Source organism: Pogoniulus pusillus, chromosome 18, assembly GCF_015220805.1.
Source record: "Pogoniulus pusillus isolate bPogPus1 chromosome 18, bPogPus1.pri, whole genome shotgun sequence".
Taxonomy (NCBI): domain Eukaryota; kingdom Metazoa; phylum Chordata; class Aves; order Piciformes; family Lybiidae; genus Pogoniulus; species Pogoniulus pusillus.
In genome coordinates, this window is record NC_087281.1 from 11,573,484 (window position 1) to 11,587,637 (window position 14,154).

General features: G+C 37.0%; 1 protein-coding gene across 2 annotated transcripts in view; it reads left to right on the forward strand.

The window, feature by feature from the left end:
* The window catches only part of LRPPRC (leucine rich pentatricopeptide repeat containing), a 96,727-nt gene that overhangs the window by 26,883 nt on the left and 55,690 nt on the right, over positions 1-14,154 (forward strand). For both annotated transcript variants that reach the window (XM_064158399.1, XM_064158398.1), the window contains exons 12-19: positions 1,247-1,365; positions 2,067-2,160; positions 5,694-5,763; positions 9,647-9,674; positions 11,881-11,938; positions 13,032-13,138; positions 13,351-13,428; positions 13,773-13,826. In XM_064158399.1, coding sequence (XP_064014469.1) covers positions 1,247-1,365; positions 2,067-2,160; positions 5,694-5,763; positions 9,647-9,674; positions 11,881-11,938; positions 13,032-13,138; positions 13,351-13,428; positions 13,773-13,826 — 608 coding nt within the window. The remainder of the gene's footprint in view (positions 1-1,246; positions 1,366-2,066; positions 2,161-5,693; positions 5,764-9,646; positions 9,675-11,880; positions 11,939-13,031; positions 13,139-13,350; positions 13,429-13,772; positions 13,827-14,154) is intronic.

The window sequence follows — 14,154 nt, forward strand, 5'->3', positions numbered from 1 at the left end:
ATTTCTTTTAAAAAGAGGACCTGGGAAGTTGAAAACAGGAAATAAAAACTAGCTGTCAAAATTTGAAAGGTATCAAGAAGGACTCACTGAAATAAATTCTTTATTCATATTTTTGCAGATTCTGGGCCAAAATCACAGTTTTGTTTAAGGCAAACTCGAGCAGATGATGCGACTTTAATCTAGTGTGACTTGCCTGCATGTATTTTCAAGTGCTCAAAGGGAATTCACATTTGATTATTTGCACCATAGTGCACTGCATAAAATATTCATGGAAGTGTCACTTTTCCATAGGTGGCACTCCAGGGCAAAGACAGGGACTTTGGGAAACTTTACATTTTTAAAGTATTAAGTATGAAATGTGTGTTGAAAAAAAGCATATGCTGTTTGGTACTGGTGTCCTGCAGCAACTGACAAATCATTTTTAGATCAGCAAAAACTGATAATACCTGTATTGATTTTGATGGGGATTCAGAGTTTGCTAGCTAGGGTTACTAGTGTAAGAAGTTTCTGCAAATCAGGAGCATTCACAGTTAGAACACATGACATGTCCTCTAAAATTTTAATTACTGGCCTATTAAGATTTAGTATCTGTTGTCTTCAAATTCATATCTCCTGTAGTAATATACGGTCAAGTTGTGTGAATTGATCTGAACCCTGTAAGAGATGATGTAGCTTCACTGGGGTTTGAGAAATTCCAGCCTTTCCCTGAATTTTCAGTTTGAAGCTGTTGCATTGATAGGTTGATCAACCTATTTGCTTACAGGAGTCACTTGTTTTAAAGAAATCCAGAGACAAAACTTGAAAGCTTGCCTTGCTAGTCAGGGTTGAATTCTGGGAATAAAGCAAAGAATGTATTATGCATTGAAGAATGCAGTTATATCTCAAATTTGATTATATACTTTACACCAAATTCCAGTTTTGTGTTTTGTGCAAGATAGTCTGGACATCTTAAGCTGTTCAAAGTTGTTTTGCAGCCATGGCTAAGAGTAACTGTCATGTGTTCACTGTGTTAGAAAATAGCTTTGTATACCAGTTTGGTAGTACAGAACAGGAAGCTTAATAAAGCTATTTTAAAGTTTCACGATTAAGAACTTTGTTAACATCTAAAATAACAATGCAAGATGCTTAGTAGTTTAAAGGAAGGAAATTGAGGCAACATGCTTTTAAAAACCCCACATTTTTAAATGTTGAGCCTAAGGTTTATATTTTTCTGAAATGAGTAATGTTATCAATTTTGCCTTGATAGGTGTCTTTGAGGTTCTCAAAGTGATGCACGAGTTGGGGGTGGAACTCGATGCAGAAACATACACAGACTATGTTTTTAAAAATTTTCCTGATAGTGAAACTGCCCTTGCCCAGCTGAAGGTAAGTTTACATTTGGAGTTCCTAAGAATGACACGGTTCTGCTTTCTGTGTTCTCTGTGAAGGCTTTAGGTCACAGTAGTGCTCTAAATGTGAAGTTGGTATAGTGAAGCTTGTTCAGAACATGTAGTTTTTAAACAGCTGTTGCACTGCTGGTTTATTTACCATGTGTTTCTTTTGCTGTTTTTCTTTCTGCTTTTCATATCTGACCAAAATACTTTGCTCAAGACTGACTAGCCTTCTGTTTCCTGAAGTGGAAACCTAACTAAACTGAACAATGTCCTTTATATTTTAGAATAGAATAGAATCAACCAGGTTGAAAGAGAACTCCATGATCATCCAGTCCAATCTGTCACTCAGCCCTATCCAATCAACTAGTCTACAGCTAATGTTTAGAAGTATTAAAATTGTTTCTGGTGATTTTTTTTTACTTAAGAATTCTTTAACAATTGCAGACTAAATTTAACTGTCCCACTCCTTATCTGTTGGTAACTGTCTTTTGCATTTGAATTTAATAGAAAAAAAGCTGGAGCTTTTTTCTCAGTAGCAGCTTAACTGGCTAGCCATGTAGAGCACTTTCTGTGTTCTCAACAGCTATCAATACAAGAATGCCAGTGTTGTTTGTAAACGAAGTGTTTAGAAATTCAGAGTGTCAGGAGGTCTTCTCTATGTGTGCTTCCAATGATTGATTGCTTTATCTCTAGAAAAATGACTGCTTGTTTGAAACTGTTGGACTCTCTGTAGCAGAAATAAGATATGCAGCAGCACATGGAAGACTGAATAAGGTTCTTTCTCTGTGTAAGTACTTTTTGTGTTGCGTGTTACTGTGTACTTAGCAGTAGTGTTGGTTGCTTTTGTAGATTAAGATTTATGTGTATCAATATGAGGGAATTAATTACATGGGGAGATTTGAGCAAAGGTTTTATTATGTGAGGTCCTCTAAGATTAGATGTCAGACTATTTCAAACTATGAATTCTGGACAATCTATCATGGTTTATTTTTTTTTTTTAAGTATTGATCTCAGGTGTAAGATATTTACAAATCTGAACTTTCCTCAGGTTTGTGGTTGTGATCTGCTTGTACTTAGAGGGCATAAGGAAACAATTTTCCTCTCACAATGACTGTTAAGTTGTTGGTGCAGGGATTATTTCTGTTTGCAGCATGAATTATAAAAGATACTAGTCTACCAATATGGCTTTAAAGAGTTGATTGAACTGAGAATGCTCTGCTGATCTGTTGGTCATAGAAGTTGTGTATATATATATAAATTTGATGGGTAAATTAGGTGATGCAGTTGTAACAACATGAATTTAATTGCTTTCTAAGACTTCTTTTGATGCTCAGTGCTTGCAAAATTTAATATACAATGACTGAATGCATGGAATGGGATGATTTGCTTGGTTAGCTAGGAGTATGTTTCTCTGACAGATTTTTGTATTTGCCTAGCATACTGAAACTAATAAAATATCAAAATCTGGACTGAATCAGATGCAGAAAGATTTTTTTTTTTTAAACAGTTCTACGTGTTCACGTTTCCTGAAAAATGAAAGCAACATGCTGCAGTTGTCATTAACTGGTTTATATAACAAATACATGCGGGGAAACTGCTGTGTCAAAAATGGGAAAATTAAATGAGTAGTTACTCATCAATGGTTTAATTTTTGCATTGGACATTTATTAATTAAGTCTTCCAGAGAAAACTTATATTCTGACATTGTTTGCCCCGGTGCCAAAAAAAGCCAATGGCATCCTGGCTTGTATTAGAAATGCTGTGGCCAGCAGGGATAGGGAGGTGATTGTCCCCTTGTGCTCTGCTCTGGTGAGGCCGTACATCAAGTATTGTGTTCAGTTTTGGGCACCTCGTTACAAGAGGGATGTGGAGGTGCTGGAGCCAGTGCAGAAGAGGGCAATGAAGCTGGGGAAGGGCCTGGAGAATAAATCTTATGAAGAATGACTGAAGGAACTGGGGCTGTTAAGTTTGAGAAAGAGGAGGCTGAGAGCAAGACCTCATTGCTGTCTACAGCTACCTGAAAGGACATTGTGAAGAGGCAGGTGCTGGTCTCTTCTCACAGGTAAAGAGTGATAGAACAAAAGGGAATGGCCTCAAGCTGTAACTGGGTAGGTTTGGACCGGACATTAGAAAATGTTTTTCACATAAAGAGTGGGCTGCCCAGGGAAGTGGTTGAGTCACTAACCCTTGGTGTGTTTAAGAGTCATTTGGATGTGCTTGGGGATATGGTTTAGGGTAAACTTTGTAGAGTAGGGATAACAGAGCTGGTGATCCTGAGGGTCTTTTCCAACCAGAACGTTTCTGTGGTTTTTGGGTTTTTTTCTTGTTACTTTAAAAAAAAAAAGTCATTGACCATGAAAAATGAAATATGTAAAATAACTTTGACTTTTTAAAGAAAAATTATTTGCTAAAAGCTATGAAATGTCTTTGGAAAATGAAAAAAATAGACCCACCCCTGTACACGCATTTTGGTTAACTGAATCAGACTGAATGTGTGATAAGGCACAAATACATGTGCCTGGTATGTGGTAGATGTATGATACCAAAAGTATGGTAGAAACACATAAAAGAGGCTGCATTATGTCTTACTGTCATGAAATTAGTCACACATAGTGTATTATTTAGCTGTTAGCGTATTGCATTTAAATCTTGCAGGGGGTATTGGTCTTCACAAAGATTAGGGTTAATAATTCATGGAAGCATAAAAAAAATCTCTTTTGAACTTGAGCTTTAAAGGAAGGTATTCCTGTAAATAGTTTACCAAGCTGAAGTGAATGCTGGTAAACCTAATTAGCACCTATGTAATGATAAGGCACAGATATTAAACAACCAATTTTTTTTAAACTTGGCTGCTTTTGCAGTATTACAAAGAGGGGGAAACAGATGCAGTATGGAAAATAGTTCAAGACTGTCTCATTAGTGTAGTTGAAGGTGGTCAGTGTTGGTTACTAATGGTGGATGCTATCTAGATGTATTGATTCAGCTTCTCGTGCCTTATAATGTATAGATTTCTGCTCCTGACAAGATGAAAACTACAAAGCATGAGCTGAGGAATCTGGGCACATAAGGCAGTGTGCATGAGAGCCGCATTTTCCTTTATCATGCCGTTCCATTCCCCTTCATTGTCAGCCCCTTGATTTTCTCAGACTTGTTTGTTGCTAAGGAAACCAGGTTGCTGATTGTCAGCAGTAGCTGAGCACACTAAGATGCTTTTCTGCTTGTCTTTTTATGAGCAAAAAGTTTAATATACCACCGGAGAAGTGTTTCTTTTGAAGGTTTGTTGAAACCAACTTTACCTGAAATTTTCATGCTAAAAATAGTTCTACCACTTAAAACTTTTAATTTTCTGCATACCTGAAGTTAGACTAAGGAGTGTTTAAGAAGTGTTTAGACTAAGTTTTAGTGTGTTGCTGCTTTTTACTTGCCAGGTTTCTATAGAACTGGTGTTTTTATTTCAGTTCTCTTGTTGAAAGGGTCCAATGCATCCGGTTTTTAAAGGGTTTAAAATCCATTGAGATAGTGAAGTTAGATGTTGATAACCTTATACAGGGCTTAAATACAACTATGTTCTTAACTGGACTGTGGTGCTGGAATGAAACAGCAGTTCTAGAGGAAGAAGGTAGAATGATTTGGAATACTGAGCCAAGAAATGATGTAAAGATGAGGATGTGGGTCATAACTGTATATAACCTCTCAAGACATGTAATTTTCAGTAATTTTACAGCTTCCTTTGTGTTCAACCAGTATTGCAAATATCAACCTTTAGAACTTGGTATCTTTATCTTTTTTTTCCAGTTTAACTTAATGGAGAGCAGTATATGTGGGGCTACTTTTTCTTTCTTGTCAGGCAGTTTACAGCAGCAGAAGCAAACATCTAAGAAAGTGTCATTGTGTGTGGGGCTTTTGTGGGGGATTTGTGAGGGCTTTTTTTGTGGTGCTTTTTTGGTGAGGAACACACACATTAAATAACAAAACAGAAGGGAAATTATTGAGGCAGGTATTTAGTCTGATGAATCTTTTCAATGTTTTGGTTCCAGCTCTAGTGACTGAAGTTTTCTTCATCGGGATTGCTTGAGTTCTCTTTTGCTTTCTGGAACATAGTATTTTCTTTGATCTTGGTCTTTGCAGATGCTTATGTTTGTGTAAAAGACTCAATATATTAACTATTGATATTAAAGGCAATGCGGAGGGGAAAAATAGCTCTATTTTAGAGTAATGAAATGGTTCTATTAATGACACTATATTTACACGACCTACTAACTTATTGCAGTTCAGGAATTGTTTACAATGGCTGTTTAGACACATTTCTTTCGTTTGCAGTGTCTTCAGCAAGCACCCCTCCTATTGATTTTCGTCTGTTTAGAAGCAGCCTCATTTCGGGTTTTAAAAGGTAAGATTGCTGTATGAATATTTTCCTCTGTAGCAAAGTTCTCTTTCTTTTTTGCCCTGTTGAGCACAAGTTTGTGCAGTCGTTTTTCACCCCCCACTAGAAAATTTTCGAGGGTTCCAGGAATTGCAGATCTGAGGTGTGTCTTGGTTCCACTCTCCTGTCTCTGGTTTCCTTGCCTCTGCTGTATAAGAGCATCCATTTGAAGTATTTTAACTTTGCTGTTCTTGTTTGTGATATTTGTTACATTTGACACTATATAAACTTCTCAGAGTAGTAAACAGTCAGGATTTTATCTTATTCACTTTTTTGTTCATAAACTGCTATGCTAATGTAAGCATTCCCTAAAGATCATCATACTGACCCTCTAAAGTAAATGGGTGCTTAATTAAGTAGAAATATCAATAGGAGCCAGGTATGTTCTGCTACTGATAGTCTCCTGTGCCTTCTGGGTTAGTAGGGCTATTGAATGCTGCACTTAATACACAGTATTGTGCTACATTGCTGGGACTTTGTATTCACATCCATAGAGTCCCATTTTGCAAGGAAGGTTCTTTGCCAACTTGCAGGGCTGTTTCAAGCTTATGCAAGTATATCTCAATTAAAACATACTTCTGTTTGTGCAGTCAAGCACTTAGGACTGTGAATGAGATTATTTTGCATCATACCACTGGAAACCAGAGGTCACTAGAGTCCAAAGCCCTGATTTTATTGGCTGATATTTTGTAATGTGTATGAGGTATAATGAACCATGTAGATGTGACCAAAACAATTTTCCAGTAAATTGCAGGTTCTAACTGGCTGTTCTCCTCCTTTCATGGTAGAGCAGGGAGAAAAAGCAAATTAGAGTTCATACTGGTTTTGCTAACTAGTCCTTACTTGTCCTTGACATCTGAGGGATAATTGAAATACTGTCTTAGTTGCAGCAGGGATATTTGGGATATCTTACTCTTTGTTTTAGTAGTCAGCCCCTAGATCATCTATGTGTCGTGGAGACAGGGAATTAATGTGGCCAAGTCAGGAATATATATAAAAATAGTATTATTTTATTTTCCTGAAACCCACCCCCAAAACTATATACAGAAATTTAGTTTTAATTAAGAGATTCAGTTTGAGAAGATCTTACAAGGATACCATAGATAAATTTGACTATTCTAAAAGTCAGGAGATGGAAAGGCTAAGCTACTAAACATAGCATTCCCACTATTAATCAGGCTGAGCCAAAGTTTACTCGCAGGTGAGTTAGGCTGTCTGAGAGATGCCTGTGAGCTCTCTCCCTTTCAAAGGACATCCGAGGCTCCTTAACTTGCACAAAGAGTGCTTATGGTGGGAAGCCGCCCAAAGCAGGGACGGTCCTCTCCATCAGGAGCTTGTCCTTCAGAGTGCCAGAGGACTCTTTCTGCAGGAACTATCCAGGTGGGGGAGAACTCTAAGGTGGGAGCCCCAAGGCAGGAAGTCCCCCAATATTTATACTCTTCCTAGACAAAGAGCAGAGTTACCACTGCCTAGGCGTGAAGACCACAGCCAATGCCCAGCCCGATTCCAGTGCGCACACTGCACGGGCACCCCTCGTGCCAGAAGGGCTCTTTGCTCCCCTGCCTGCAGGACAGGAAGGGGGGAAACAGATTTTTTGTGCCTTTCCTCGCCCATTCAAACCACGGAGGGAGAGGAATTCTGGGGTAAGCAGGACTGCAGGACGCTGTGTTAGATGAATCATGCTTTCCTCAAGTGAACAGGTACTTTCCTGGGTGCTGAACAATTGCTGCTGTTGTGATTTCAACAATTGCTGGACATTTAGACTCAAAACATTACATTCTCGGAGAAAATAAGATAGGGACGTTTTGTGCTTAGGTGGTGGTGTTGGTTGGTTTTGGTTTTTACTTCAGTTTAACTGTTTGATTCTCCTTGCCACTTTTAACTATGGCATGAATTTGAGTTAATCTCTTGTTTGTCTGTATTGCTACATCCAGACTTAAAGTACGTGTTTCCTCAGAGCTTTTGTGCCACAGCCCTATAAATCCAAGTTTGCAGAGGATCCACTTGTCCTTTCAATGAATCAATATGAATACTTTTGAAATATCAATACATTTTTAGTTTCAAAACCACTTTACAAGTAGTCCCATGGTAAAGACAGGAGTAATGGGTACAGGTTGCTACAGAGGACTTTCAGACTGGATGCCAGACATCTTTTTTCACCATTCAAACTATTAAACATTGGCATAAATGCCAAGGGAGGTGGTGGATTTCACTACATTAGACAGTTTCAAGGCCCAGCTTGACAGAGTGCTGCGCTGTCTCATTTACACTGTATTCTTACCCTGAAAAGTTAGGCTAGATGATCGCTGAGGTTCCTTCCAACCTGGTATTCTATTCTACCTGGCTTCAGAAGCTGTCTACCAAGTTGGCTGTGCCCTAATACTATTTCTGAAAGCATGCCAGTTCACCTTTCCTTTCCTATTTGAAACTTAATGTCTAGAGCAGCCTGAATATTAAGCTTTAGGCTATGATAGGGTAGAAGAAAAGAAGGTGTGCTTTTTTGAACGACTATAGCAAAATTTGATGACTGAGTGTGGGTCTAGAACATTCAAATGATGAGAGTTTAGGACTGGTGTACAAAAGCGTAGAGTGTAGATGGCAGGGACTCATGAACGAGCAATGTCTGTGTCAGGCTAGTGTATGAATTTGTGTTGAAACTGCTCTAGTAACTACTTGGAAGTATTCAAATTCTATCTGCCTGATGCACCATTACTATTTTAGAGTCAAGTTCTTCAGGAAATTGATTCATTTGATATCTGCAGTTTGTTATCATGCTGTCAGTGGTGGAGCAAGTTCACCCTGGAAAGCTTACCTCACAGATAGCATTCTCCATCCTGCCCTCTCCCTGCCTCCCCACACCTGACCTGGACATGCACTTGTTTCATTTTCAAGTACAGGTGGCAGTAGCACAAAAAGTAAATGTTTCATAAGCCTAAACCTCATAAATAAAACCCTAAACATCCATGAATGGTCTCAAGGTTCTGTGTGGCAGTTCAGGCTGAAATCTTGTTTTCCTATTATGAGAATTACAGGAAAATAAGGTTGTAAGCTTTTGTTCTTTTTGCCTTACCTAGGTTAATGCTGCTCAGTAGTTATGGAGAAGTTACAGCTTCTAGTGAGAATTTCTGTGTCCTACAAATGACAGGATTTTTTTTTTCCATTTTCTTACACCTCAGTGGACAGGTTAACATTTTACTGTGTTGGTTTTTTTTATACTTTTGTGAACTGATGAACATTTGGTCTTTGGTGATAACGTGGTGATGTACAGAGAATTGCTCTCCGAGTTGCTTTATTTTGTTTTCTTTTTAATACATTATTATCTATGCATCTTCACTATAGCTTGAGTAAGAGATTTTATTGCCTTTTTTTTTTGTGTATGGTGAAAGTGCATTTAGAGCTTCCTGTAGTTCTCTGTCTATACTAAAAATCTAATTTTTGCTTTTTCAAATTGTATAGCAGACAATTGATATATGTGAAGTGTGACTTGTTTGAATGAAGCTTATTTTCTTGAAATGCTGGATAGAAATAAGTGTAAATTTAAAAAAAATAAGATTGACCTAAAAATAAAACAAGAGTATATTCTTTGTAGTCTTAATCATTACCTATTGTCTTAGTTATTACCTATTTGGATTGCTGCATTGTTGTATTTAGCAAAACTGCTAGGTGAACTGACCATATGCATTATGGTCATACACACACATTCTGTACAAAGTTGGATTAAATATGTGGCAGTGATTGTGTTTTTATTTAAGTAATTTACTAAGATCTTCAATGTAAATTATCTTTGTTTTTAAAAAGAGTAAAATAATTCTCTTTCTTTTAATTTGTTGTCCTTTGCTGCCCTCTTCAGCTCAGATGATGTACAACTTTGGAGCAAGGTAAGTGGAGATAAAGCTGTAAATGAAATCAAGTTCTTTAGACACTGCATGTTTATGGTGCATTTCTGTAAATCTGAATTTCCAGCCTGATAATTGTAGACCTGATTGAGCAAGGCTTCTGTCAGTGGCACATTGTACAACTGTGTAAAACTGAGTTTTCAAACAGGACACTTAAGTGCAATAGTGAGAAGTCAGATTTAGTGTAGTTTGTGCTGTGCTGGTTTCTAGATCGATGTTGTTAGAGCTGAAGGTAATAAACAGTTGGAGCTTCTGGAGTAAAATCTGACATGTGCAGTCTGACCTGTTTCAATTCCCTTTTCCACCCCCTCTTCCTGAAACTTTCTTCCTCTCCCTACACCAGTACTAGCAAAAGAATAGGTCACAATTAGAATTTCTGTCAGCTAACTTAAAACATTGAAGGCAAAGCCAGATAAACTGTGATACTGTGATAAAAGAAATCATCTGCATGATGTCAAGGGGAAATGACTGGTCATCTTGCCTTCCCTGGTATGAGCTACGTAATATTAAAGATGCTGCAGTCTAACTTGGTCAGTACATTTTTTGGAGCAGTAGAGTAAAGGAGATGTTGACAGGTACTGCCTGAGATGTGGTGGCACTGTTCTGTTTCACTGTTTTTCTTCTCCACTGATACTTGACCTGCTGACTAATAAAGTAGAACGTGGCTTGTGGTATGTTCTAGATTTTGCAAAGAAATCTTGGAATTAAAAGGAAGTTGTAACTAGGGAAGTTACTCATGAATTGTTTAGGTAGATCTGGTACAATTTGAGGCACAGTGGTTTTGGTATTATGCTACCTTGTTCTGTTGTGTGAAGACTCTGGTCAGGCGATGGTTTTGTCTTCTGTCTCTGTCTGAGGCATAAAAAGGAGACCTCTCCTTTGTGAAATTAATTATTAAATTAATTTTGAAGAAGAGTCGACCAACTGAAGTAATAATGGTCTGCACATGTAGTAGTGTCTAGAGGGTTTTTTTTGCTGTTCTTCACCATGGAACAAAGATACATTTTGTTTGTTTGTTTTCTCTAAATTTTTGAGTAAATACTTGTATGTTCCAAAAGAAAAACTGCTAACTTAGGAAATAAATGTATGCTTAGCATTGAAAATAAGACAGCATGTTCTTTTCTTCTGTGATCCATCCTTTTTTATATTCTCCTGATACTTTACACAGAAGAACTGTGTTATCAGTCATTCATTGATTTCTTAGATTTTCCTGTAGGTTCTTCTGTGTGTTAGTTTTTCATAGGAGGATGAGGGAAAAAGGGCAGAAGGAGAGCTGTAGTTTTAACTATGCTTATTATTGATGGTGTTGGTAGAATAAGAAGTGATAAGAGAATTCTGTTGGACATTTTCCACCAATTGAAGGCGAGGGCTCCTTTTCTCTTTACTTGAAACACAGCACCTTGACAGCATCTCACTCTGACTTCCAGGAGGTTGCATTCTAGAAGCATGGCAGCTAAAATAATTTTTTAAAATACTTCATCTGAAATCTTAACTACATATTATGTAAGTTTGTTAGGAATAGTCAAATGGATTTTTAAAGTGGCATAGTTTAAAATATTTGTGGTAGGATGTGGAGGCTTTTGTGTAAATGTTTCTGATGAAGAGAAGTTTGTATTCCTTCCGTTTGTGTGACTGATGCTACATTTAGTGAAATGCAATTTTTATGGATCGTACTTTGTCATTCGCAATTGCACTTATTTACAACAACTGTGCTCGTTATCTTAAATCTAGTGGAGCATGATAAATCCCGTTTCTGTATTTTCTTTATTTGCATCTTTCAAAATTTAAGAAAAAAAAAAGAGAGAAAAGCCTTTTATGGGTCAGTTTCAGCCTTCTGGTAAATTGGAAAATAATTGTAACATCTCCAGGAAGAACACCAGCTAATATTTGCTTTAAGTAATATCATACAATAGCTGACTTTCTGTAGAATGATGTAAAAACAGAATAATAGAGTGTCTGTCTCACTGCCATTCCTCAGAAAGCTTTTCTGCTTATAATACTTTTTCAAAAAAGCCCTGTTATTTACCAAAAAAAAGCTTTTTTATATTTCTTAGAGAATTACTGTGATGTGGTCAAGAACAATATTTTACCAGTGAAATGTTTTATTATTTTGAGAATTCAATTTCAGATACTATTTGTCCTTGCTTGCTTCTTTTGGCTGCAATGTACGATTATTCTGTTTTACCAGATAACAGAACTGTTGTACAAGGATGAACGTTATTGCCTGACGCCTCCAGGACCAACTGGTAGAGTTTCAATTTCCATGATTGTAACTTATCCGCAAATCCGTTCTTCTGTGTAATGATGGGTTTGAGGGATTACAACAGTAAACACTGATTGCTTCTTTTTGAAAGTGAAATTTGAAAACATGTTGGGTAAAAACCTGATTCAAATGATCAGCATATTTTGTGGGATTCTGGAGATCTTTTTTAGAATTATAAACAAATCTTGCTGGTAATGATTAATTTCTTGTCTCAAATAGGGGTTTAGAATGAACACAGTATCACTGCTTCAATACTTAAAAAAAGGCAGGCTTTCAGCCCACTTTTACCTTTAGAGTCTCTTCTGATTTTGTGAAGCAAGCATCCCAAGTCTTTTACTTTGAAATAAGTATAATTTAAAACCCAAACCCATAGTTTTTATTTAAATGGGAGGCTTACCTTCTGTCAGAGTTGTAGGGTGAAGGGGTGTGGAGAAAACCGATCTTTGAGAAAACTAATTTATGCTCTTTCTGTTGTCTGCTGCAGGGTCTTATGTATTTTTATGCTTGTATAAATGAGAAACTTATCACTAGTTCCTAAAATCAGTTAATCTTGGTTTTGATTCATTCATAGTCAACTTTTTCAGTACTAGTTGAACTAATGGTTATTTTTTTTTATGTTTTTATATTAGTATTATAATGCTTGATGTAGCTTGATAATGGGATATAATGGGTGAAATGTACAGAATAAATATGCAAAGTGTTATAAATCTGATTTTTCTTCTGAGGAATGACAAAATATTTGTGGCAACTATTTGGGGTAGCAGGCAGGAAAGGGGGGGAAGGCCTTGGGCAGTACCACTTCTGTCACACAGTAGTGGAAAAAATAGATTGAAGTAAGATTCTGTGCTGAAAAGCTGTCACTAGGTCTGAAAATAATTAATATTCCTTTCACTCACCAGTTAGATATGTGCTCCCAAACCACATAATCTCTATGCCTCAGTGATCATTGTTGCCATTTCAGAGCCTCTCATCAGGGTGACATCTCACACCAAAATGATTTCTTATAAATTAATCTTGATAACATGACAGTCTCAGTAATTTTAGTGGAATGCTTTCTCTTGTTTTTTTTTCTACAGAAGCTGTTGGCTATTTTCTTTATCACTTGATTGACAGCATGAGTGACTCAGAGGTACAGGCCAAGGAGGAGCGTTTGAGACAATACTTCCATCAGCTGAAGAAGATGGTACCATTTCATTTTTTGCTACATAATGCCTGTCCTGCCTGACATGTATCTATTAGATTTGAAATTGCTGCTTTTAAGTACAAGCAGACCACTTCTCAATGACATGCAAGAGCTAGAGACTTGAATTACGTCTGAGATAATTTCTGTTAGACAAATTTCAGTTTGGTTGTGTTTCAAAACTCATATAATTTTTTCCCCACCTCTTGATACAGAACATAGTTATCCCTACAACCTTCTACAGCGGCATTTGCAGACTGCTGGACTCCTCTCAAGTTCCTGAATTAATTAAGGTCTGTGGTTCTATAGCAATTACTTTAAAGCTAAAAAAAAAAAGTGGAGTATCTGTACTCTCTGAATATGTTCTCCTTTGCAAAAGAAATATCTTTATGCCATGACTGTTTAAACCTTTTAACCTTTTCATGGGTTTTTTTCATTGTTGAAGCTGTTTTCATATGTGGAAGAGATAAATTTCCTAAGTGCTTTTTCAAGTCAATGTGATAATGCTGCAGAATACAGCTTTTTTAACGTTGCATTTATATAATGAACTTGGAACTTCTTTTGCATGATATGCTTACTTAGCAGTTGAACTTTTTGGGGGGACAGTTAGTGATATCTTTGTTTTATGGCATTTTAGGAGGCAAGGTTACTGTCGCATGAAATATCCCCATCTGCAGAAAACATTCCAGAAGTAAGTAAACTCACAGATAGTGATGGCTATCCTTACTGTAATGATAATGTTTGGAATGGGTTTTAGATGAAGTGTAATCACTAGCTTTCAGATCATGGATGTATAGTAACAATATTTAAATCTACCATTTGAAGTTCAGAGGTTACTTTCCAGAGTAGGAGTAAAGGCTATCCAGACTTTCACACAGATCTGATACTTGGCCTTGGAGTTGGCTGAGGTTTTATGCCTCAGTTTCTCTGTCTAGTGAATGTTATTCCCTGTCTAGTAAATAATTTTTTGAAAGTTCTATCTTGTTAACAGTTGAATGGCAGGACCTATATAAATCCAT